The sequence below is a fragment of the Cetorhinus maximus genome, chromosome 4 (assembly GCF_964194155.1).
Source record: "Cetorhinus maximus chromosome 4, sCetMax3.hap1.1, whole genome shotgun sequence".
Lineage (NCBI taxonomy): Eukaryota > Metazoa > Chordata > Chondrichthyes > Lamniformes > Cetorhinidae > Cetorhinus > Cetorhinus maximus.
This window is the reverse complement of record NC_135882.1, coordinates 109324100-109351385: the sequence shown is the minus strand read 5'-3', so window position 1 is coordinate 109351385 and position 27286 is coordinate 109324100. Positions and strand designations below refer to the sequence as shown.

Below are 27286 nucleotides of genomic sequence, written 5' to 3'. Positions count from 1 at the left end.
AAGCTGGCTGCACGATTTTTGCTGCCTTGCACCCCACATGGTGACAGGCCCACCTGCAGCTGGGTTAATACCAGCAGTGGTGGGATGAGGCCCTTAACTGGTCATTAATTGGTCATTTAAGGGCTTCAGTTGGCGATGGGGTGGGAAGGTTGACCACAGGCTTTCCTGCCCAGAACTTAATTCTGGCAGAGGTGGGAACGCTTCCGGTAGGGTTCTGGGAAGGGTTCCGGTATACCACCATCCCGCCTAAGTAAATGACCTTCCCGCCTCCCAGCTCACCACCAGCGGGAGCACAATATTCTGGCTATAGTCTCATGGCTGGGACAGAAAGAGTGTCCCGGGCCCGTGTGGGCGGATGGTGGGGCCCGGGACATGCTTTCGGGGGGGGCTTTACCAGTGGTGGGAAATTAAGAGGTTGCCACCAGGACTGCTGTCCAATTGAGGGTAGCTGTCCAATCAGAGGGCTGGCAGCTCAGCAGCACAGCAGCAGCCTCATTAAAGGTGATCACTGCTGAGGCTGCAGGAAGGAGAGGACACCACCGTTCTGAGGCATCTTCAAAGGACCAGGTAATGACTTTCACCAAGTGATGGGACCAGGCAGGCAGGCCCCTGTGGTTGGAGGAGTGAACCCTCCAGCAGCAGCGTCAGAGCCATAGGAGTAGCAATTGCCACTGGGGAGCCCCTCTGTAGGCCATGGAATGACTAGACAGGAAGCACCCACCCACCCCCCCATACCCCCTGCAATGGGAACCAACTGGGAGACCACCACAGCTTACCTGGCAGACTCCCCATGCAGTGGGGGAGCTAAACTGACACCAATAAAATCCCAGCATCATGGTAACATAATTAGAATAAATGGCTGCCTAACTCTAGTCATGCGGGTGGCTGAACCACTGCCATTCCTGCTTCTGGGAATATCCCAAAGCGTTGGGAAAACATTGGACTTTCCTCCCAACCCCTTCTGTAACCATTTTATTATCTCCCCTGCCTTCCAGCCCATCTTCAGTGGGCTGCTAAAATTCAGATCGTGGACACTGAAAATGCATGAGAACATAATCTTGACTAAATCTGAAGAATCTACAGGCACACTTATCACTGAACATACTAACCTGAGGTTCCAGTGACTGCACTGCTGTTACTTTGTGGCCTCTCTAGATCAATCTGTAATTCATCAGATTCATTCTCACTGATAAGGACTTTTTCTTGCTCCTTCTCCGTTTGCTCCAGAACTGCCATGGTTTCTCTGACAGCACTCTTAGAAACATAGCCACAAGCAAGGCCTATCTCTTGCTCAAGGGTTGTCCGTGTGAGGTAGCTGGAGTCAATTAACCTAAGGTCACAGTACTTCATGGACCTTAATAAAAAGATTGAAATAAATTGAAACAAATTACCAAACAAAACAAAAAAATAAATCTTTTATGTTCTACATTGTTACAGTGCATGTTTTTTTGAGGTTCAACATCAGCAAAACAGGCCTACAATACATGACATCTGTGCATGAACGTGTGTGTCTGTGTGAGAACGTAGGTTTTGGCTTAGCTACAATATTCTCCATGGTAAAAGAGTCTGCCGACTGTCACTGCTATGATTGGTCAAATGTGCAAGGTACCTGAATGTTGTAAGCATCAGAGGAACTAAATCCGAACAACACTTAGTATCTTCAAAATAGGAAGAGGTAGTAAAGGAAGCGAAATTGGAGAAGAAAAATGTTAGTTTGATGTTTCTGTTAATCTTCCATTAAAGAGAGCGAGGAAGGCCTGTGGAAATTTTAACTTAATATTGTTTATTAAACTGATAATGGTAATCCATATTTAGAGTCCAGGTTACAAAGATAAATTATGAGGCTGGACTATTCTGAATCCCTCAACTAAATTGTTGTTTTGCAATTTTGGAACACAGGAATATCATAGGGCTTAGGAGCAAGAGTAGGTGATTCGGCCCATTAAGGCTGCTCCACCATTCAATAAGATCATGGCTGATCTGGTTGTGGTCTCAACTCCCCACTTTCCTGTCTGCGCCCCCCCCACCCCCACAACACCCTTGTCTATGAAAAATCTGTCTATAGGAATTTATTGCAAGGTATCCTCTATCTCCTATTTCACCATGCCAGAATTCAAATAGAACACATAATGAAATATCCTAATGCAAAGCAGTTATTAGATAATCATTGAAGTTTAGTATATGATAATACCTTTGCTTTTGAAAAAAAATCTCACCTTGGAAATGATTCCCCAAGTGGATCTTTACCAGTTAAGATGACAATACATGGTAAACCTTCCAGATCCTGATAGGTGTGTGGGATCCATTCCTCCTGCTCACACCCTCTCCATACCTACAAGTCAAAAGAATAGGGAATTCAAAAGAAACCTCTTAATTCAGACAGCAATTCGAATGTGGAACTTGCTACCAAAAGGAGTAGTTGAGGTGAAGAACACAGACACATTCAAGAGGAAGCTAGCTGAACATATGAAGGGGACTGAAATAGAAGGCTACATCGATGGGGTTAGATGAAGAAGGGTGGGAGGAGGCTCATGTGATGCATAAACCTGGCATGGACTTGGTGGGTCAAATGGCCTGTTGTTGTGCTGTAAATACTATCCATGTAAGACAGCTGGAAGTAATAATTAGCTTAATAAATAAAAATAAAAATTTCCCATCTCTCCCATTAGCTCCTTGTGTTGAAGCACCAAGTGGTGCAGCACTGAGCAATACTTACAATACACACTACTACTGTTTCCAATTTGTATCAAGGACTTGGACTCAGAAACTCAATGCAAATTGATTAAGTATGCAGATGATACAAAACTAGGAAGGCCAGCTGATTCTGAGAAGCTAGTTCAGGAAATACAAAGTTAGTTGGACAAAATACATAAGTGAGCAGAATAATAGCACATGAAGTTTAATATGCACAAATATGAAGTACTACATATAGGTCAAAAGCATGAGCGCAACACAGGTCATCCTTGAATCTCTAGCTATTCCATGGGCAGGATTTTTCCCCCGTTGGGGGTAAAGTTGAATTGTGGGTGCGCAGAGGCGTGCCTCCAATCAGCGCCCCCGATTGGGGGGCACGGCGCCATTTTATGTGGGCGGGCCAATTAAGGCTATGCGTCCCTGTGCGGGCCGGTGGGGGGGCAGAATCCCTAAATAGAGAATGTGCTGTTTTGCGCATGCGCACGAAAGAGCGCACTCATCTCCCTGAGGCGAAGTGCTGCCTCAGGGAGATCGGCTGTTCTGTCACAAATATTAAAAATAGAAAAAAAAAAATTCCTGACATGTCCCCTCATGTGACACTGTCACATGAGTTGTGACATGTCCATAATTTTTACAAAAACTTTAATAAAATTTTTAAAAACCTACATGAAACCTCATCCCGCCCATGGATGAGGTTTCATGCTTTTTCTAATTCCCGCCAGGGCTCCTGGCCTACCCACCAACCTTAAGGTTGGACGGGCAGGTCCAGTAATTAGCTAAATTACTCTGTCAATGGCCTCAATTGGCTATTGACAGGTCGGCAGGTGCACAGCTACCGGAAAATTTAAATGGGGCGCGGTAACGTCGGGAGTTCTGTCCGACGTCACCGCGCGTCATTTTACGTGTCGGCGAGCAGGCCCCATCCCCTGCTTGCCGATGGGAAAATCCTGTCAAAATAGCTGAAGGTGAAGTTGAAAGAGTTTATGAGTCCTAGCCATATTAGTACTGAACAAGCCCAATGACTATAGGACTGACAAAGAAAACAGAATGCTGAAATCTGTTGTCAAAGCATCAAGTCAGGAAGGAAGAAATGTCATGCTGAAACTGAATAGTGTTTTAATCAGACCATGTTGGAGTATTGTGTCTATTCTGGTCAAGCTAAGTGTGAGTGCACAGCAAGGGGTTTCAGGTTCAAATAAAAAGACAAATTTAGAACTGATGTCAAGAAGCTCTCCTTCACAAAAGATTGATTAATCCAATGAATGGATAGGTGGTGGAGGTGCAAACTTTGGAATCATGTAAGAAACTGCTCAATGCCACATTATCATTACGATAATAAATTATAACAATCTGATCTTCTTCCTTATTGTTCAACCTCTAAATTCAAAGAAATCTTGAAGAAATCTTTGATGTGAAGATTAAAGCCTTGTGCTTCCTTTTGACAATAGTGCTGGTGTCAATGGGAGAATTTGATAAATTATTTGCTTCTTTCTGCTGGGTCTCAGTATCAGGGCTCTTAAGCTATCTGGATAGCCTTGAGGAGTTTGGGCTATTTTCATCAGGGAGCTATGAATGAGATTTTTAAAATGATGAAGGGATTAAGTTCTGTATAGTTCGATAGGTTATTTTAGTTGGATAGAGATGGGAGAACTAGGAAGTCTATTTATCAAGTACATTGCAAAAAGTTAGGTTATATGTTTGGACGCATTGCTTATCATAGAGAGCGATTGCACTCTGGAACAGATTACTGAAACATGTATCAATGAGTACTGATCCCTTGGAGGTCTTCAAATGGGAACTGGAATAGTACCTGAGCCAGGAAGTCATTGCAGGTTACAGAGGGTAAGCTGCAGGGTAGCTGGGTATAACAAGGTTCATGAGTTACATACTTGATTGCCATAGGAGGTCAAAGTGTAAGAGATGATGCAAGGCCCTAGATGTGAGAGTGCTCACCTCCTTCAGGAGGTTCAATGGATTAAGTACAATTTGCGATAGGACAATTTGTTTACTGTCTGCAGAAGCAATGTTGTTTTCTCATTCCATACTTGGATATATAGTTACATTTCTACAGTAGTAGAAAGTTTGCTATCTTTCCTCCTTCAGAACTTCTTTAAAAATTGTTCCTACCTTCATTCGTGTAACAAAGTGCTTGGCGACACTAAGTTCCATGGCAGGATTGCCCAGAAGTACTTCAAACCGATACTGCAAACCAAGCCTATCTCGAACATCCTGAAGTCGTTCCTTGGCAAGCATTGCTAGCTGCACTGATGGTACGCGTAGCAAAAGCATATGTCCACGGCCAATCTTATCTTTCCCAGGACAGCAAATTAAATCATCCATAATACTCAGAGTCTCAGGAGTGGTGTGCTCTCTCAGCAAATTCATTGATGTTACAGCCATCATAGCTTCAGCATACTGCTGAATTAACAAGTAGCATCGGATCACCATGCTGTGTAATCTGGGATATCTGAAAAAGAGGAAGGTCATCAGAATTCCCATTACTGTAGTTCAACACCCTTAAAATGAGTGTAATTTACACTCAAGCAAGCAGGGACTCATTTTATTAAGGATTAATTATAAAAATCCATAATGAGCTAAAACAAATTTGCATAATCTTATTTGAACATTCTAATAGTTATTTCATTTGGTTTTCTGGAAAAAGTATATGTTGGAGATGGGGTTTTTAGGAATTACTTTAGAAATTCCAGTGTATATGCTTGATTACGTTGTCTTGCAATATTAAGGCGCATTGTTGTGTGGCGACTTGAGAGCACTGCACTGGATCATCAAAAGAAGGCCATTCTCTGCTCTTGCACTGCCTTGCCTACGAGAACTCTCTTCGGAAATCCAAGCATTCAAAGGATTATAATTTGATGACTGTTTACAGTTATAGTTAGAAACTCATGTAGAGAATGCCCAGGGCATAATTTTATGTCCCGCAGGTGGGCTCTTGCCCGACCCAATCGAGTGTAAAATAGCGTGCGATGATGTCAGATGAGTGTCCCGACGTCATCGCGCACTCGCAGGATATTTCCGGCACGCTGCCAACTCTTGTGCGCGTCCGCCAACAATTAAGAGGCCTATTAAGGCCATTAAAGTATTAATTAACAGTGATTTTTCACTGCCCGGTTGGCAGGCGGGCAAATCAGCCAGGTGGCCTTTGCAGTTTTGAGGAAACCTCATCCATGGACGGGATGAGGTTTCCGACATTAATTTTTTTAAAATTTAAAATGCTTTGACATAGTTTTTATCATGTATATGTTCATGTGTGAGTCTTATGTGCAGACATTTTTTTCAGAATTTCCAAATCTTTATTTTTGATTTCTGAATTATTCAGCTCCCTGAGGCAGCTCTCTGCCTTCAGACAGCTTTCACTGCAGACTCCCCCACGCCTGCGCAGACTTCAGCGGTCGCCCTCCTCCCGCCCTCACCCTGGCAGCACTGAGCCTTTCAGCGCGCATTTCACGCTGGTTGGCCGTTAATTGGGACCGATCGTGGGCGGAGGACCATTTCCTGGCTGCTCCCGGGGTCCACCCACCGCGCCTAAAAATCCCCAAAATCCCGTCCCCAATCTTTTGTTGTATGCTTTCAGCGAACGAGCTTCCCACCAGTGCTCAAAGTCAGAAAATTATTCTTAAGCAGTTAGGTATGCAGCTATATTGGAGTTAGTTTTTCTACGTATAATTTTAAAAATATGAAAAATTATTGCATTTTCTCATTTATCGTAATCAATTAGTGCCTAATTTTCAATGCACTTTTCCTCCATTTCTCTCCCTCATCTCCATAGCTACAGGAGGATGAGAATCCACTTGATTAGCATCACAGTGGCCTCAGCCTTAGTTGATGTGTCAAAAGACTTTATTATAATTTTCAAGAGGAAATACCTCTCAGTGTGCATTGGTGCCGGTCCCCAGCCCAGAGGGGTAAATGGGGAGGGGTAGTGGCAAGAAGGACAAACGACTGTAAAACCACCCACCAAATCCAAATGATGGTTGATATGAATCAAAATGGCACCCGTGTTAAGGCTTACTCTGCAAGAGACACGCAGGGTCCCTCCCGGAACCCTGTGAAGAATGGGCAAGGGATACCATCCAATGGACATGGATGGGTAAAGAAGAAAGTCTAAAGAAGAAGTGTAAAGATGACCAAACTCAAAATAGCAAGTCTAAATGACAGGGGGAAACAGTGAAGTAACTACCCTGATGTTGAGTAAAGAATTGCAAACCATGGGTGTCTAGGAAACAAAGTGGGAGGGCAGCAAGGCAGGAGAAATTGGTAGTGGATATAAACTTTACAACCATATACAAGATAGGAGAAGAAATGGTGTCAGAATAGTACTAAGCGAGGAAATGAAAGAAAAGGTGTTGGCAACGGACAGAATCAGTGACATCAAAATAAAGCTTGATATCGGTGTGAAATGTGGAACACAGTGAGCTGTGCACCACAGAGCAGGTGTGGAACAGAGGAGAAAGAATCCTGGAAACAGATGGACAATGCAGTTCAAACAATACAAGCAGAGTCAGGCTAGTGATGGCAGATGACCTAAATGGACAGGTGTGTAGAGAAAAAGTAGGGTACTTTATATAGTTACACACCATGGTGGACATGTTGTTGGAGAACTAAATGAAAAAGGAGCCAAGATCTTGGAACTCGCTGTATCATACCAACTGTAATATTAGACACCTGGCACCGAAAACGCAGAAACCACCTTATAAGCTATGTAAGGAACACATCTTTGTATTTTCTGTTGGACTGTGGATTAGATTTATAATGGCTGCAGGTCGAAAGACATGGTCACTAGAACAGGATGAGAGATATATACAATGTTGCAGTCCTGGAACAGAGTGTGCCATGAAAGACAGGGTGGTGCTGGAAAGGAGTCCTGGACCAAGGGAACTGCCTGACAACAGCATTTCAATTGGCTCCTGACCAGGTGACCAAGGTTTTGTGTGAAAAGCAGGGCAGCAGAAAGCTCCTGGCCTGCAAAGAGAAAACATCTAGAATCTCTTTTCTTCATATCTCTATAACCTGCTCTCTCTCTGAGGAAACCCCTGTAAAAAGGAAAAGGGAAAAACCACTGTTAGAGACATTGAAAAGCAAGTTCTCAACCAGTGAACTAAATACTGAATGTGCTGGAAGACCATCTTGTGTCATCAACAAGAACTGAAAGCAATTTGGAAGACAAAGATCAAAATCAACCCAACGAATCCAGTACTCCGGATTGATGCTATTGAACTGTTTTATCCCACCCTTAAAATCCATGTTTTGTGTGTCTTATGTGGTGTGTGTGTGTGTGTGTGTGTGTGTGTGTTTGGGGATTTAGGAAGGGGGTAGAGTTTAAGTTATAGTGTTAGAAGTTAGCAGTTCATATTTCTTTCTTTTGCCACTAGTTGAAGACAATTTGTTCAATAAACAGTTATTTGCTTATTAAGCTTACAAACCTAGTGCTCGTATTCTGTTAACCTAAATTAAACAGTTGGCTAGAATTGGGACAACCTGGTGGTTTGGTCAAACTTTTCATTTTTGTCACGGCTCAGGGAATAGCGGGGCTTGGTATTACAGTGCACTGTTCCCGGTGAGTCGTGGCACCTATAACAATGGTGGTAGCAAGACATATTATGGTTCAAAGAGAACGTGCAAAGAACTGCAAAGTCTTCCCTAGCGAGGCACTGAACACCCAACATAGAGCGCTGATGGCAGAGCTGACTGCAAACAAAACAAAATGGCAGCAAACAAGAGGAAAACAGAACATAAAGCGCTGGAAGTTCAAAGATCTACAAGTGAAGGGGGAATTCAAAGAGCAGATGGAGAGACAGTAAGAGAAATAGAAGTTACGGCAGACATGGTGGAAGACTGGTGGAACTCAGTAGCAGATTTGGTTAGGAAAACTGGTGAAGTAGTGTATGATAGATCATCATGGAGGAGGAAGGCTGGATAAGAAGCTTGGTGGTGGAATGAAAGCACAGTGCAGCAAAAGAAAAGGGACTGTTAAAGAAGTGGAAACAATCTGGGCTCAAAGAAGATAAAGGACAGTAATTGGTTGGAGTAATTGGAAGAAGTGCAGTGGAGGGTCACATGATAGAAAAGTGTCACTGAAACTTAAAGAAAGAATCTACACGACAGTTGTGAGACCAGCCTAGTTACATAGGGCAGTAACAACGGCAACATCAAGAGGAACAACGACTGGATACTGATGAGATGTGGATGCTGAGGTGGACGTGTCAAGTAATGAAAAAGGACAAAATCGTGAATGAGCACATCAGGGGGTCAGTGAAGATTGTGGGAGCATCAAAGAAAGTAACCAAGACTGAAATGATCATGATCGATATGGTTATCTGTTGCAGAGTGAGAGGAAATGTGGTGAGGTGAATGATGGAGATAGGACTTACAGGAAGAAGGGGAACAGGAAGGCCTAAGGCCAGATGGGAAGATGAGAGATTTCAATGCAGTGGGATTGGAAGAGGAATGAGTGACTGACAGGAGGAGGTGGAGAAGGGTGATCCAGCAGCATTGTGGTGACCCCAAGTAAAATGGGAGAAGCCAAAAGAAGAAGAGGAAATAACTCTCAACAAGCAAAGTAACTGATTCTTCACCCTCTAGCTGACCATACCAGCCATCCAACCCATCCTTGACGTTCTTAACCATTACTACAACGGTAAAGAAAATCAGTTGGGGCAGGATATTCGGGGGGGGGGGGGGGGGGATGTTGTGCAGGAGCGGGCGGCATGCCGCTTTTTTACATGGGTGGGCCAATTAAGGCCTGTCCAGCTTGACGTCCGCCAGGAAGCGCTATGCGCTCCCTGTTCAGGCGGGGGCGGTGCCGGGGGGGAGTTTCCCTAAGCTGGGGTGCACAGATCTCCCAGAGGCAAAATGCTGCCTCAGGGAGATCGGCTCAGGTTTGAAAGTTTCAATAAAGGGGAAAAATATTCCTGACATGTCCACTCATGTGCCACTGCCACATGAGCTGGGGCATGTCAATTTCTTTTATTTAAACATTTTATAAAAATTTTAATACCCTCATGAAACCTCATCTCGCCCGTGGATGATGTTTCATGTTTTTTCAGGAGCCTGCCTGGGCTCCTGGCCTGTCCGCCAACCTTAAGGTTGGATAGGCAGGTCCATTAATCATGTTAATTACTTTTTTAATGGCCTTAATAGGCCTTTGACAGTTTGGCGGGCGCATGGTCACTGAACTGAAAATCTAAATGACGTGGGGTGACATCGGGACCTGCCCCCCACTCGCTGGCCCAGACGATGCAGCCCTTGGTGTGTATAATGGGTGGCTGATCTGATAGTCTCCATTTTATACCCGCACCAATAGTTAAAATTTCCTGTCGTTTGTCATTTCAACACACCATCCTGCTCTCATGCCCACATGTCCGTCCTTGGCCTGCTGCAATGTTCCAGTGAAGTTCAACGCAAGCTGGAGGAACAGCACCTCATCTTCCGATTAGGCACTTCACAGCTTTCCAGACTTAACGTTGAATTCAGACCATGAATTCTCCCCTCCATCCCCATCCCTTATTGATCCCCTTTTTCTATATTCATTTTTATTTTTTTAATTTTAATTTATTTTCCTCCCACTTATTTTCATTATTATTATTTTTTAAAATTTATTTCCATTTTTATTCATTGCTTTATCCCCAGCTTTTAGCCTTTTTGATTTTTTTTTTCCCCATCACCGTCCCCACCCCAACCCCACCCCCCACTAGGGCCATCTGTCACTTTCCAGAGTGCTTACCCTGGTCCTGCCATTATCACATTCTGCTTTCCACTCAATGTCACCATTAGCACCTCCTTAGCCAGCACCACCACTATTAACAACCCTTTGACCTTTTGTTTATGACATCTTTCGCAATCTCTCCTTTGTCTCCATCTATTGCTGGCCTTCTATCCAGCTTCACCTGCTTCACCTCCCTTAAGCAGTATATATTTCACCACATTTCTACTTCCCTTTAGCTCTGAAGATAAGTCATACGGACTAGAAACGTTGACTCTGTCTTTCTCTCCACAGATGCTGTTAGACCTGCTGAGTTTTTCCAGCATTTTTTGTTTTAGTTTCAGATTTCCAGCATCCGCAGCATTTTGCCTTTATCTTAAGTGTCAAAATATCCCCCATTGGTTTTAATTTACAATCCTTTACATTAAACCAAACACAGTCAAGCATAACCTTATGAAATGTCTGCATTTCAACAACAATTTTCTTGACAAATATTCAACTGTTGTCTGATGTCAAGAACAAAATAGGTTGAAATACTGTATTTGAACATGAAAAGCAGTGACTATTAGTATGCCCACCTAGAAGGACATGGGCAGCATGCATGGGAAACAAAAAATAACTGATTTAGTTTGATAATTACAAGTATTGGTCAGAAATTTCCTGAGAGCTGCTACTGCTCCATTTCCACAACTTGGTGGGAAATACAGCAGAGACCACCAGGTTTGTGCCAGAAGTATGGTGGCATCTCTGAGAAAGCTCCTCAGACCCTTTGACCTTTTGTTTATGACATCTTTCGCAATCTCTCCTTTGTCTCCATCTATTGCTGGCCTTCTATCCAGCTTCACCTGCTTCACCTCCCTTAAGCAGTATATATTTCACCACATTTCTACTTCCCTTTAGCTCTGAAGATAAGTCATACGGACTAGAAACGTTGACTCTGTCTTTCTCTCCAAAGACAGGTTTGCACAACACCAGCAAGGCAGCATTTATTGTCCATCCCTAGTTGCCCTGAAGGCATTATGTGGCAACCATATAATGTGGAACTGGGGTCACATTGTAGGCCAGATCAGGTAGGGGTGGTAAGTTTCCTTCTCTGACATTACTGAACCAGTAGGATTTTTAATGACTATCTGGAGGCTTTCTTGGCCATTTTTCTCTTGGTATTAGAAACATAGGAACAGGAGTAGGCCATTCAGCCCGTTGCGCCTGCTCCAGCATTCAATTAGATCATTGCTGATCATCTACCTCAATGTCACTTTCCCGCACTATCTCCATATCCCTTGATGTCATTAGTATCCAGAAATCTATTGATTTCTGTCTTGAACACGCTCAATGACTGAGCTTCCACAGCCTTCTAGAATGGAGAATTCCAAAGATTCACCACCCTCTTAGTGAAGAAATTCCTCTTCACCTCAGCCTTAAATAGCTTGCCCCTCATTCTGAGACTGTGTCCCCTGGTTCTAGACTCACCAGCCAGAGAAATATCTTATCTAAATCCACCCTGTCACAGCCTGTAAGAATTTTGTAAGTTTCAATAAGGTCATCCCTCATTCTTCGAAACTCTAGGGAATACAGATCTAGTTTCCTCAATCTCTCCTCATAAGACAATCCTGCCATCCCAGGGATTAATCTGGTGAACCTCCGTTGCACTCTCTCTATGGCAAGTATATCCTTCCTTAGATAAGGGTACCAGGTGAGGTCTCACCAAGGCTCTATATAACTGCAGCAAGACATCCTTACTCCTGTACTCAAATCCCTTTGCAATGAAGACCAACATATCATTTGCCTTCCTAATTGCTTGCTGCACCTGCACACTAGCTTTTAGTGACTCATGAACAAGAACACCCAGGTCCCTTTGGACACCTGCACTTCCCAACCTCTCACCAGTTAATAAATACTCTGCCTTTCTGTATTTTCTACAGAAGTAAATAACTTCACACTCATTCACATTATAATCGATCTGCCATTTTCTAGGCCATTCACTTAGCCTGGCCAAGTCCTTTTGAAGCCTCCTTGCATCCTCCTCACAACTTACATTCCCACCCAGTTTGGTGTCATCAGAAAATTTGGCAATATTGCAATTGGTCCCCACATCCAAATAATTTATATAGATTGTGAACAGCTGTGGACCTTGCACTGATCCTTGCGTTAACCCACTAGTAACAGCCTGCCATCCTGAGAATGATCTGTTTATTCCTGCTCTCTGCCTGTTAACAATTCTCAATCCATAGCAGTATATTACCCCCAATCCCATGTGCTCTAATTTTATTTACTAGCCTCCTGTGTGGGACCTTATCAAAAGCCTTTTGAAAATCCAATTACACCACATCCTCTAGTTATCCTTTATCTATGCTACAAGTAACATCCTCAAAAAAATGCCAACAAATTTGTCAAACATGGTTTTCCTTTCATAAAACCATGTTGACTCTTCCCAATTTTAACATTTATTTCTAAATGTCCAGTTATCACAACCTTTCTAATAGATTCTAACATTTTCCCTACAACTGACATCAAACTAACACATTTATAGTTCTCCATTCTCCCTTTTCCTTCCTTCTTAAATAGTGGGGTTACATTTGCTACTTTCCAGTCCACAGGAACCTTTCCAGAGTCTATAGAATTTTGAAAGATAACCACCAATGCATCCACTATCTCCATAGCCGCCACCTTTAACACTCTGGGATGAAGCTCATCTGGTCCAGGGGATTTATCAACCTTCAATGCAGTTAACTTTTCAAGTACTACCTCTTTACTGGTACTAATTTCTTGCAGTTCCTCAGTTTCACAAATCCTTTGGTCACCTATCAGTTCTGGGATATTTTCTGTATTTTCTTCCATGAAGACAGACGCAAAGTAACTGTTTAGTTTCTCCACCATTTCCCTGTTCTCCATTATAAATTCTCCTATCCCCACCTGCAATGGGTCCACATTTGTCCGAGCTAATCTTTTCCTTTTCAGGTGCCTAAAGAAGCTTTTACAGTCTGCTTTTATATTCCTCGCTAGTTTGCTTCATGTTCTCTCTTCCTTTTCTTAATCAGCTTCTTGGTCCTCCTGTGCTGGATTCTAAATTATTCCCAATCCTCAGGCTTACCACCTTTTTTTCTGCTATCCTTAAAAGCCACTTCCTTTGGTCAAATGCATTCTTTAACTTTTTTCATTTACCATGGTTGATTTACCTTTCCCTTTGGGTGTTTGCGACTTAGAGGAATCTATATCTGTACAGACCTTGTAGCACTTCTTTAAATACTAGCCATTGCCTGTCTACCACCAAATCTTTTAGCATATATTTCCAATCCACCACAGCCAGCTTGCCCCTCATACCTTTATAAGTTCCTTTCTTCAGATTTAAGACCCTAGTTTCAGAATGAACTATATCGCATTCAAACTTAATACTAAATTCTGTCATATTATGATCACATCATATTAGGGCGGTTAGCCCACAAATAGCCAGTTTTATTGTTTCAATTTCAGAACTTGTCACAGTGAGATTTGAACACACAACTTTAGGTTGCTTGTCCACTGCTTGGCTACCATATCTGCACAATTAAGGAGTATGACAGCAACAGCATTTATATCAAGTGAGAGCTTTGATAACACTGGCAATTCCCAATGCACAGATTTTGTTGAAGTAAACCCACTCGGATTCACTAAGGCCACTAGCCTGAAAAACCTAATTTAACAGATTTTCCTGGTGACTGACTTTAACATACCCTGATAGGCAAGATCCATTATTCAGGAGCAAAGTTCTCAAACAGCATAAAAGTCCATTTAGGAGTGCGATACTGCTGAGCATTACAGGATGGCTGCATAAGGAGTGTTTTTTTGTCTATTCTTTCATGGGGTGTGGGTTTCGCTGGCTGGGCCAGCATTTACTAACTGCCCTTGAGAAGGTTGTGGTGAGCTGCCTTCTTGAACCGCTGCAGTCCATGTGGTGTAGGTACACCCACAGTGCTGTTAGGGAGGGAGTTCCAGGATTTTGACCCAGTGACAGTGAAGGAACGGTGATATATTTCCAAGTCAGGATGGTGGGTGGCTTGGAGGAGAACTTCCAGGTAGTGGTATTCCCATGTGTCTGCGGTCCTTTGTCTTTCTAGGTGGCAGAGGCAGCAGGTTTGGAAGGTGCTGTCGAAGGAGCCTTGGTCAGTTGTTGCAGTACATCTTGTAGATGGTACACACTGCTGCCACTGTATCAGTGGTGGAAGGAGTGAATATTTAAGGTGGTGGATGGGATGCCAATCAAGTGGACTGCTTTGTCCTGGATGGTGTCGAGCTTCTTGAGTGTTGTTGGAGCTGCACTTATCCAGGAAATTGCAGAGTATTCCATCACTCTCCTGACTTGTGCCTTGAAGATTGTGGGCAGGTTTTGGGGAGTCAGCAGGTGAGTTCCCAGCCTTTCTTGCAGCCACAACATTTATATGGCAGGTCCAGTTCAGTTTTTGTTCAATGGCAACCCTCAGGATGTTGATAGTGGGGTTTCAGCAATGGTAACGCCACTGAACAGCATGGGGAGATCATTACTATTTGAACATACAATCCAAGGCAGGCCAAGTGGAGACTGTAGTATCCTTCTGCAGGGAAGAGGGAAAATCTTAAATCTTGGATAGTACCCAGTAACTCCTGATAGCCAGCTCAAGTAGGGACCAGTTTGGGGAGGAAAGGGTTGGCAATGGTGTGGGACTAGGCTGTGCATTCACTTTCTCATCAACAGAGGTAACAGGGACAGGCAGACTTGAAGACAGGGAACAATTTATAATGAATTAAGATAACATAAATAAAACACATTTACCTTTCCATCAAAGTATTCACCATTCTTTCAAAAGCCTCATCACATCTTAGGATAGGGCTTGTGATTCCCCATTGTAAGGATTTACTGTAATCAGACAAACCAAAATATACCATCTCCTCATTGCTGATCTCCTCCTGAGCGAAAAATGAGGGTAAAATACAACAGAATTAGAGACAGGAAGTAATTTAACATCACTCAGTCTGCCAGATCTTCCCAACAGTTTGCTACAAGGCATACAGTCCAAATGGAAGCTTTTAACACTGGAAAATTGATAAACCCCCATGGTTCAAAGTGTAGAAGCCGCTTTTAAAATGTCTTACACAAAATGCAAAGGTTAAATAAATTATCTGAAAACTCCACAGCTCACAAGTAACTTGTGAATGTTGAAAATACTGAAATAATGGCAGAGATGGTTTTGACATTTCTAATAAGCTGTTCAATAGTAATGGAAAAAAACACACTTGCAAATATTAGACACTGAAGTCAATGCACTTGACAGGAAGGTCTGTTTTGGAGTTTGCTTCTTTGAGCTTAAATTAAACCTGGAGAGCCAGTATTAGATTAACTTTCTTTGTGATTATAATAGGGTTCCTAGCATCAGAAACTTGGCAAGATTTTCTGGTATTCAAAAAACACCTGAGATAGACAAGAACAGTAAAATATTAAGATTACAGAATCGGTGTACTCTGTTGGTCTGATACAGCTGTGCCTGCTGATCTGCTGTGTTTGGGAGCACACATGTTAACATGTGTGGTTAATAGTCCAAAAATTTTGGAAATAATTTAGAATTCAATTATAAGAAATCATATGGCCAATTGTTACAAATAGTGGGACCATCTGATCATCTTTTTCCCAGTTTAAAACTGAAGTGAGCATTTATAAAGAAAAAAGATAAATGAAACAAACAAATCCTGTAAATGATCAGTTCTCTCAGACACAAGTGAAAAACGTTTCAGTGACCACACAAACTGTGCTTTCTGATGTTTAAGGAGGTAATGGAGGTGAGTAGCTCAAAGGTTCCGTGGGTACATGCTTCCAGCTGGGTGGTATTGATTAAAAAAGAAATGTACCAGGGTTCAATCCTCAGTCTGTACTTAAAGATAAAATTCAACCCCAATTCTCTCTTTGATCATTATCTGGTGACCCATGCTGTTCATTAATTGTGTCTAGAAGGTGGGTGAGGTCAAGATCAGGATCAGCTGTATTGCTCCTCTGTGGTCAAATAGCTTGTACTATCTAAGCTGATTCATGAAAAATGATTACATGTGGCATCATATCCCAGATTGAATTTGTTTGTCAATATTACAACAATGACCAAATTTCAAAAGTAATTATAATTACTCCATCTGGTGGCCTTGGCCTCAATCTCTGGAATTTACCCCCTATACCTCTCTGCCTCTCTACCTTGCCTTCCTCCTTTAGAACACTCCCTGAAACCTATCTCTTTGATCAAGCTTTTGGTCATCTGATCTAATATCTCTTTATATGGCTTGGTGTCATACTTTGCTTTATAATGTGCCTGTGAAGTTGTGAAGTACCTTGGGACATTTCATTTCGTTAAAGGCACTCTATAAGTTGTTGCTGTTGTTATTATAAAACATTTTGGGACAATCTGAGGTAGTGAAAGGTGCTAGAAAATGTAACTTCTTTCCTTCTTTAGGAAAGCAGGAGAATATATATATTTGAAAAAGCATATGTTCATGGATGAACATTGTCAAAGGAAAACAACACCCACATCTAATAGCACAAGAAGCCATGGTACGCTGCAAACTACATAGAGAATAATTGTAATTATACTGAATAGGTCTGTAACAGCAATCTGTCATATGCCATACCCACTTTCAGACTTCCTACATAAAGTATAGAGCAATACCATTTTGATAAACATCGATACATTCATTTTGCATGTGTTAAACAAGGTTTTTTTTAAAAAGGTGCTTGCTTTGGAGTACCAACAAATAATCTAGCCGCCCAATAAGTCGTTCTGCTCCATAAAACAGAATAATCAAGCCAAGAGGCACATTTATTAGCCGTTTTGTAGTATTACATTCTTTCATCTTAAGTTACTTAAGTATTTTTCATGCCTCCGTTAACAGTCATTGTCCTGAGTTATGTTTGCCTAAGCAATAAGTCACAGTTGTGAAGAATGGAACCTTTATCAGTCTGGTTCCTGTATTAGTACTGAAGGTCTCTAGGTAAAGTAAAACCTCATGTTACCTAACATGTACAGTATACATTATCTCATCTAATAATGAACAAACATGCCTGTCACTGCAATAATGCCAAAAAATTATCAAAGGCAGAAATATGAAAACCAGACATAGTAGCAGTCTGCATTGCCCAACCATTACAGATCAGAATCTTTGCTGCCAATTCCATCAAAACTGATTAAAGGCAAAATGAATGAGAGATGACTGAAATATCTCAGTTATTACAATGTGGGCACCAATTTTGTGTCACAGCTAATTGGCTCAGTTGTAACATCCAATCATGTCCTGAAATGGCATGATTCCAATCCTCAATGCATTTTAAGAGTTCAATCCCTAAAGAAAGAGCAGGTGTTTATTGTCTCATGGAGACACTGGTCTCTTAAGGCGAGCTAAAAAAAAACTAAATGGTAGAAATCTGAAATAAAAATGGAAAATATGAGAAGTAGTTAGGAGATTCGTCAGAAAATGAAAGAGTAATGACAAAGTAACTTTTTAGGTTGTGGCTCTTCAGATGAGTGTGCATTTTTTCTGCATTTCATATTTTGGTATCTGGAGAGCTATAGATTTCCTCAAAGGATTAAAAGAGAGAGACATGTTAAGATATCATTAATTTGTCTTCTCATGATAACAACTTTGCAAGGAACCTTCTGAGAAGTATTTTTGGCTCAGGACATTCAGTTACTATAGGAATTCCTGCATGTTCAAGGAAATACTGTTGGTTTGATTTGCACGAAGATAAGTCACCTAAATGATAGGATCATGAGTAAAGTGGCTTCAATGTTTACTAGTCTTTATGATATGTTTCTATTCTAAAGAGAAAAACCTAAGAGCTGTACTTCAACATTTTAATCAAGCCAAGTTGAGTGCATGTGATACTGGAAAGAATACTTCACACACTTGTGTCCCTGGAAATCTCTTCTATGTACATCATTGATTGGAATCCTAGCCCTTGTATGCAGTAATTTGAACACCATTAAATAATCACTGAACAAAGTAGTGGTTTTCCATCATTTATTAGACAAAAGGAAGTCAGTTATATACCACTTTGATACCTAGTGTAATTTTTTTTGTACTCCCTGTACTCCCAGCAACTACTGTGGCCAATTTATCGCAACATCTAGCTTTGTTAGAATTGTCTCTTGCTGCACCATATAACCACCTAACCATAGGACCATAGAAAAGTTACAGCACAGGAGGAGGCCATTCGGCCCATCCTGTCCATGCCAGCCTGAGGACACCCAGGTGCCCTTTCGAATTCCAGATACCCACTACCCTCTGCATAAAAAAGTTCTTCCTCATGTCCCCCCTACACCTTCTGCCACTTATCTTGAATCTATGTCCCCTGATTCTAGAATTCTCCATCAAGGGAAACAATTTTATCCTGTCCACTCTATCTATTCCCCTCATAACATAACAAAGACTCCAACAGATTTTGCTGGACAAAACCTTTAGTGTCATAAAATATCGAAAACATGAAATTACTGCTGAAACTACAATATATTTCAGCAAAACTGTCCCTGGCAGATTACGAATGCTGACATTTTTATTATACAGATAAGGCAAAATAGATTAAACATATTAAATTGTCTAGTAAGCTATTTCAAACACTCAGATGCAACTCTAGGATCAAAATCTTCTGCTCAAAGGATGGTGTGTTACATTTCACTCAGGGAATCTGAGTTGCTATGGCAACATGCATTTTTACATGCATGTTGCAGTCTGGAGCTATGGATAGTGATGGCTGAGGTTCCAATTTTTTTCCATCACAAGGCTGACCAAAACTCTCTCCCACTCTTACTGCCTGCCATTGTACGTGTCAGATACTCAACCTGTTTAGTTGCACTACAAACACACCTTCCTTGGCCATTAACTCCAGGGGTGAGACTTCAACTGGGAGTTTCTGGCACACTACCCTCTGTGCAACAAGACCACTGTACATAAGATGAAAATGGACTAATGGACTTTACATTTTCCTGAGTTGGAGTCAGCAAGTTATGGCAGAATTAATACTCTTCTAGGTATATAATTTATTATTAAGTAATATTTTATGTCATCAGCATGATTTTGACATAGCCTATTTCAAGATTACAAGGTAAACATAAAGGGACTGAATTTCTGAGGAGGTTTCCTGAGTTTTTACTGTAACTCCAGTAAAAATCCCCACAGAAATGGTACAAATGGCTATTTATACCATTGCACCAAATTTTATACCAAACTTCACCTAATTTACAATGTGAGACTGGGAGAGCCCCTGTACAATTCTATATGAAAATAGTTTACTTTTAAAAACACCAATGCTATAGCTGACTGTCATTTGTCACTCTTTTTAGTTCCAAAATAGGGCCTACTTTGATGTATGTCACTCTTGAAAGTAAACACAGCCCCAGATCTTTACATGAATTTGGAATTCCTATCCATTGTGCTGATAGTAGATTTCACTCTGAGCATTTCCCCGTTTATGAGCTCTACTTTAGGATAATCTGAACATATTTATACAGCAATCAAACATTTTAAACACCGCCAATGTATATTGTAATACAGCAAAAAACAGTTAGAGAAGAATTGCTTAATGTGAACTTACAGGACTGCTGGGCAGTATCCAGTGTACTTCATTGTAGGAGCTGACTCGGGACTGCTGCGTCTGTAGAGTGAAGGGAAAGGAGCTGACCTGCAACATAAGTAAGTTGCATGCCTCAAGTGCCTCACGTGAATTAATAAACTTATCCGACAGACCTTGGCTGGATTCCCCATGTGTTGCAGAGCCTGAAACAAGACTGAGGGAACATAGATTCAATCAAGACTGTCTGGAAGGACTTCTTTTATGTTTAGATAAGAAGAGGGAAGGAAAGAACTTGCATTTAAATAGCACATTTCACAACTTCAGGATATCCCAAAGACTGTTGTAGCCAATGGAGTACTTTTCAAGTGTTGTATTTTAAACAAGTACAATAGCTAATTTGAATGTAGCAAGGTCCCAAAAACCAGAATGAAATAAATGACCAGATAATCTGTCTTAAATGATGTTGGTTGATGGATGGATGTACACCATTTCTCAGCGTTTTTATGGCTCTCCTGTTGAAGTTCTGGCAGATAATTGAAAGAATCCTTGTGTAAAGCCTTGCAGGCTCTCCCAATCAGGTGTGGGGTCTGGGGGTTTTTGGGGTCAGTAAGCCAGCCCCCTGGCGAGGGACAGGTTGTGACGACAGGGGGACTGCTGTGGGGTTGGCCATTGCTGACAGGGGGCCCCTGCGTGGGTCACTGTGCCTTATTAGGAGGGTTCCCAAGTCGACAAGGCTGCCACCAGCGTTCACCAGGTGGTCACCCCATGCAGTGGGGATCATCTGCTGCTGGTAAAATGCCAGTGGCGGTGAGAAGAGGCCCTTAATTGGCCACTTAAGTGGTTCAGTTGGCCTCTGGGTGGGAGGGTCATCCTCCACCTTCTCCATGGCTGGTAAAATGCCATGGCAGTGGGAAAGTGATGAGCACTCCATCTAACCCATCCCCCCATTCCCTCCTTCTCTCTATATTTTCTGGGCCCCCACCTCCCAGCCATTCTCGAGAGGACTGGCAAAATCCAGCCTAATGAGCTGCCATTTGGTCAGCGTACTGAAAGGTCGTTGATACCCATGGAATCATAGTCCCGGAAAAGTCAGTGTGTTCACAAAATGATGGGGAGAAAAAAGCTTGCACATAGGTGATAGCAGTCCTTTAGCTTAAAGTACTAAATGAATAGAAGGTAGAATCTTTCTTTCTTTTGTTGCCACAAACATATAAATGAATGCAGGTGTTTGCTGTTAAACTGTAGACTGCACAGCTAGTGCTGAGGTACCCTATGGGAACAGAGTACAACTGACACCGAAGTTGTGCACTGCAGCAATTTGCAGGAGAGTTGCTGCTCCATGGCGGTAATTGTGCAGTCTCTCTTCTCCCAGCAATACGGCATTTATATTTTGATGCAAGCAGCTGATCGTCAATTGTCAAAATTTATTAGCTATGGTTTGACTACTATTAGAAATAGAAATCACAGTGATTGGAATTAAATCTAGAGAAAGTTATTCAAAGTACAACCCAGAAATCACATGTACCTTTCACATCCTGATGGACCCCTGACCCTGCTACAGTTCCCTTCAATGAATGTACTTTTTGAGCCTAATTTACAGTGGTACATATACTAACTATCCCTCCTGTTCTTGAAGGATCCAGGAACATTAGAAGGGGGCAGAAATATTTATTTCCCTCATGCTTTCAAGCCAGTTATACTATCTACAGGTAGAAAAGACAGTTCTTAACAAACATCATATGCTTTAGTAGCAGCATTGAAGTCTTATAGAAGATAGCAAGCAAAAGAAAATGAGGCATGAGCACTGTCCACTATTTTTATCAATGAAATCCCATAGTTGAACTGCTCTCTCCTTCACTGTGCTACCAAAGGGGATCAAAATCCTGAAACCTGTTATCATATACAACATGATATCAAATATATGCTTTAAATGGGGAATCTTCACTACTGTACATGCCAAGGTTCTGATCTTAGCCAGAATGCCATAGGGAGGTATCGAGAAGAGGGAAAAAGAAAATCAAAAACAAAGCCATTCCTACAGCGCAGTCACTTGTGCCATCCCTGATAGCTGGTTGAGTTTAGATGGCCTGTCCATCTTCTCCATTGCAGGCGGTGCATGTGCAAAAGACCAGAAAATGAAAAACAGGAACAAATTAGGGAGTGAAATTCACACATTATTAATTTGGCTGATAAGGGACATTTGGAAGTAAAAACTCATTGTGGGTTTTCCCAAAAACACATGTTCAACAAATGTTATTAGTCACCCTGGGAAGGGAAGCAGTTTGGGGAAGCATGGAAGTATGAGAAAAATCAAGACTTACAGGGTGTTGATTGCATTATCAAATAAACCTCAATGAAAAGCTAGCAAGCACTATAGGCTCAGCAGCATTATGGGTTGAATTTTAACTCCCAAAAACGGGTGTGTTGTGGCTGGGCCCATTGACAAAATCGTAAAAATCCGCTCAGCGGAGGCAGGCTGGCAATTTAAATATTCTAATGAGGCTGGAAGCCTCTGATTGCTTTTCAGTTTTAACTGTGGCTAGGTGGGTTTCCAAGGCCTCTGGAAACTTTGCTACTGAAGGGAGGGGAGGTCAGCTTTGGGGAGAAGGTAAATGCCCTCACAGCACTGCCTGTGGGTCAGGAGGAGTAGGAGTGTTCCCCTACCTCTGTCCCACCACCAACCTGGCCCCCTAAGCTCCCCAATTCATACAAAGACCCTGATCAGAGATTGGACTCTACAAGATCCCTGGAGTCATAAATTGAACTGCTGCCCACCTAACCTGCAGGGATTAGGGACCAGATCCCACCCAGGATCTACAATCAGACCCCCTCCCAATGAACTCTGGGGTTCAGAATCAGACCCACCTACTCTTGTGGCATACACTGGAGTCCTGCCCATCCGACCCAAAGCCAAGCCTGTCAATCAGGCTGACTTCTGGGTGGAGAACCTGTCAAGGAGGAAACTCCACCCTGGCATGTGCATTTCCTGTCCAAAGCTTTGCACCCCTGCCTGTGTAACTCACCCTTTTTAACATCCAGGCCTAGCTCCTTCAGATGTCAGCTATAAAATCCTATAAACCTTTGGAAAAGATCTATAAATCTTGCTCATTAACCACATTAATTTCTATTCCTTTATTAATAGGGACATTGAGTACAAGTGTAAGGAGGTCTTGTTGAACTTATATAAGACATTACTTAGGCCTCAACCTAAGTACTGCATCCAGTTCTGGGCACCATACTTGCAGGATTTGAAGGCATTTGAGAGAGTACAGAGGAGGTTCACAAGAATGATTCCAGGGATGAAGAACTGTAGCTATGAGGATAGGTTGGAGAGGTTGGGACTGTTTTCCTTGGTGAAAAGAAGGTTGAGAGGAGACTTGATAGAGGTATTCAAGATCCTGAGGGGTATGGGCAGGGTAAATAGTGAGAAACTGTTCCCACTCAAGAGAGCTTCAAGAACTAGAGGGCACAGATTCAAAATAATTAGCAAAAGGAGTAAAAGTGATGAGGAAAGTTTTTTCATCCAGAGAGTGGGTTGGAGTCCGGAATGAACTTCCTGAAAGGGTGGTGGAAACAGGTTCAGTCGAGGTATTCAAAAGGGAATTGGATTGCTACCTGAAAGGAAAGAATGTGCAAGGTTATGGGGATAAGGCAGGGGAGTGGGACGAGGTAGAGTGCTCTTTCAGAGAGCCAGTGGAGACCCGATGGGCTGAATGGCCTCCTTCTGCACTGTAAAGATTCTGTGATTCTGCATTGCCTTGTAACCCATCACCAAACATGAAATAGTAGGGTAGGTATTCTATCATTAATTTTCTTGAAAAATGTTTAATATAAAAAGATTTTCAAAAATCCAAACTGTTAAATATGGTATTTTGACAGTGCAGAAATAATAGCAGTCATATCAAGCCAATATCAAGTAATTTGTGTGATTTGGGCAAAAAAAGCAGTTGTAAGACAGATTTAATTTTTCTTTACACCAATTTGATAGATATAACTATTTTATGACTTCTTAATCTATATTCATCAGCAGAAAGGGCCATTTAGTAGGCACTCATCTTAGTACAATTGTCTGGAATAATACAGTTAATTTCCCATTTCTTTATGTGGAGTAATTCCAATTTATGGTAGATATGGTAGAAGTTCATGTGGTCACCCTAGGGAACAAATTGTTAAAACCAGGACAAACAATTAATGAGTGGTTCAACAGAATGCAAAGCCACTAAGAGAACGAGGATCAAACCATAGCCTTGTTCACAGCCAGGCTTCATTGAGATGCAAGGTTATGAATCTTAGGTGAGTTGTTAACCTCAGCATGAAATGATAGGGGACATATCATCATGGAAAAGGTTAAGTGAGAAAAGGCAATACATAAAATCAATCAAACAGCAGGGTTTACACTTCATCAAAGCCAAGCACTGGCCTCAGGCTGATATTAACAGACACCACAAAGATGTCCAAAAGACATGAAACATGTTCTTGGGAACTATGTAAAGGAAAAAATGAAAATAAAGTTGCAGAAATGAAACATAAACTTACCTAGGAAGATCAATATGAGAGTTGTCATGAATAAGAACAAACAATGTGTATGGATTCTGCTTGACTTTTTTCATGAAAGCTTCAAATTTGTTCTCAATGTCATGGTCTAACCGGATAATATATTTCTCAGCCCTTTGATAGGCTACAACGTTTTCCTCAAGACCCAAGTCTACAAGAACTCCTGTGTAAAAACAAAGATGTATTATGTAACACATTGTAAATATGGCTTGTTGCTGGAATTACGTTTGTTAAGTATCAAAAGTAAATTTACTGGGTTGAATCTTTCCGATATAGAATATGCATGTGAGTCAGAACCATTTCTGGGGCTGGACCCCATTCACTTCTCCAGTGTACCCTCAGCCATGATCTTATGGAAAGCAGACAATTAAGAGGATTCCTCTGAATTCACCAATCAATTAAGGGCATTGGGCAGAGCAGTGGCACAGGCGGCCCAATCAGAGGACCCTCAGCACCAGGCAGCTGGCATCCCCACCAGGAGAGGTGGACGCTGCTGAGACAGAAAGGAGAGCGTGAGGACACTTCAAAATGGAGGTGCTCGCAGACACCTGCAGAGATTTAAAAAATAAAGAAGGTCCCCAGCTGTTACAGCTATTAAAATGGAGGAGGAGGCCTTCAACAAGGCTTACTATGGCCAAGGCTGTGGCTTTTTCATCCATGTAGCATTGGAGCATTGAAAGGGGGTTCCATTGGCCTCCCAACCTGCTGCCAGGAAGCAACCTCAAAGTACCTACCAGGTCTGGACTCAGTGGGGGGCCAGTCCTGAGAAATGCCAGTGGGTTCTGAAAATGGCCCCTAAGTGGGGTGTTAATGGGCCTAATTGGCTGCTCGCCTCTGTGGAGAGCATTGCTAATTCCCAGGGTAACCCATCCCTGGGAAACTCGACTCAAGGAACCACAGCATGGGGGAAAAGTCCTGACAAGCAAGTCTTTGAACTTTCACACCCATCCGTTTTCAAAGTCATCTCTGCAGGGCTGTGAAGATGCCGCAATTGAAGCAGTAAATACCTTGGAAAAACAGATAGTAAGTTACACTGGATCAAAGAACTTGTGATTATTCTTCTCATTCTCTCAGTTCACAGAATCACATACATTTTGTTCATACATTATGAATGCAATACTCCTGTTAAAATATTACTGCGTCACCTATTATATCCTGTATTTGGTGCCAGAGGGTAGGTGTGATACTTAAAAAAATTTTTATATATATTTATGTATATATTTTTTCATATATTATGTGTATATGATCCTTCACACTGCTGGGTTCCCAATCTCAGTCCCAAAATTAAAAGGAAAAATCAGATGGGGAATTTCCATTGTATTGGTTTGGCATACTTTGTAACAACCAGTAAGAAATAGCATTGGAGACAGCCTGAGGCCAGGTCATCCATCCTACCAACCCACTCACACCACCCCCACCCCCTTGGTGGACAGGGGATCAGGGAAAGAGTAGGATGCATACCCTGATATTACAGAACAAAGCTTCAAAAGATTAATAATAAAGGGAATCTGGGAGGTGAAGCAAATGGTGAAAAATGAAGTGAAGAATAACGCAGTGTTCCCCATTTAAAAATCACACCAATTTCCTGATTTAAATTAGCTACACCCCTAGTTTCTTTAAATCTCTTATCAGATTAAAGTTAAACAAGTGAGTTTTTAGCTATAAATAATCTGACAAATTCAGTGAGTATATTAACTTATAACTATCGGGTAATAGGATAAGTAAAGCCTGTTTGAAAAATGTTACATCCATAACAGAATGTGTTCTGTTGTGCACTGTAAAAACTAACTTGGCAGCAGATTTAACTGCCTACCTGAATGTCGAATACGTTGCAAAGTCTGCTGGAAAAGGATCTCCGAAGAGGGTACTAAAATAATGAAGTCAACCTTGCCAAAACGCCCCAAGTCTAGGTTTTGCATTCCAGAGTCTGCTATGGCACAAACTTGAGATAACAGCTTTCGAGCAATACTAAGCTGAGGCGGATGAATCTGGAACACTTCAGTGGCTGAATCTGTAGAATAAAAAGAAAGCACGTCCCATTCTTAAAATTCCACCAATAGGTAGCAGTTACATTATTGAACTGGTCACTCTTATGTTTCCATGTTTAGTAGTGAAATGCTGCTGCAACTTTTTCCAGGATCCCGTACAAAGTTATTTTTTCAATAATACTCAAAAAATTTATGAATCTTCATCTTTAAAGTGGAAAACAACTACACAGCTAACACAACTATTACACTATTCACGCTTTAGTCATCCTCTTCACTCTTTAAAGGTTCTTAATTCTCCACTGTCATGAAAAGATGTTGATGTATATAATGTTACTGGAAATTATTTCAAATTGGACTTGTAGTAGGGTCTGTGTCTGTGGGTGAGAGTGTGTGTGTGTTAATGGGATTAAAGCCAGATAGGCTGGGCGCTTTGATGTACAGTAGTTTTGAGATGTTAATTGGGTGAACAGTAAGTTAAAAAGTAAAGAGTACATTTGTATTTTGTTGAATAAACCATTCAAAGACTGGGGGTGAAATCTTGCACCTAGCTAGAAGACACCAAACAATATGTTTATATTACTAATAAAATTGGTACTATGAAAGGGGTTTTATTGTTAGAAGAGGTGGAGTTTAAGGGTCTGGTGATACAATAAGAATTTAAAGTCAAAGGGAAAGCTAGGTATAACCTGAGAGGAGTTTGTGTGTGCAGGTCAGAGGCATGTAATATCCAAGCACATCCTGTAAACCTTGCCCACTGTGCTGCGAAGGAACTAA

At 41.7% G+C, this 27286-nt stretch overlaps 1 protein-coding gene across 2 annotated transcripts in view; it reads right to left on the bottom strand.

The window, feature by feature from the left end:
* The window catches only part of greb1l (GREB1 like retinoic acid receptor coactivator), a 410899-nt gene that overhangs the window by 67765 nt on the left and 315848 nt on the right, over nt 1–27286 (bottom strand). For both annotated transcript variants that reach the window (XM_078540619.1, XM_078540620.1), the window contains exons 15-21: nt 26338–26535; nt 24507–24687; nt 19992–20184; nt 15201–15334; nt 4822–5161; nt 2217–2332; nt 1110–1354 (exon numbers count right to left, since the gene is read on the bottom strand). In XM_078540619.1, coding sequence (XP_078396745.1) covers nt 1110–1354; nt 2217–2332; nt 4822–5161; nt 15201–15334; nt 19992–20184; nt 24507–24687; nt 26338–26535 — 1407 coding nt within the window. The remainder of the gene's footprint in view (nt 1–1109; nt 1355–2216; nt 2333–4821; nt 5162–15200; nt 15335–19991; nt 20185–24506; nt 24688–26337; nt 26536–27286) is intronic.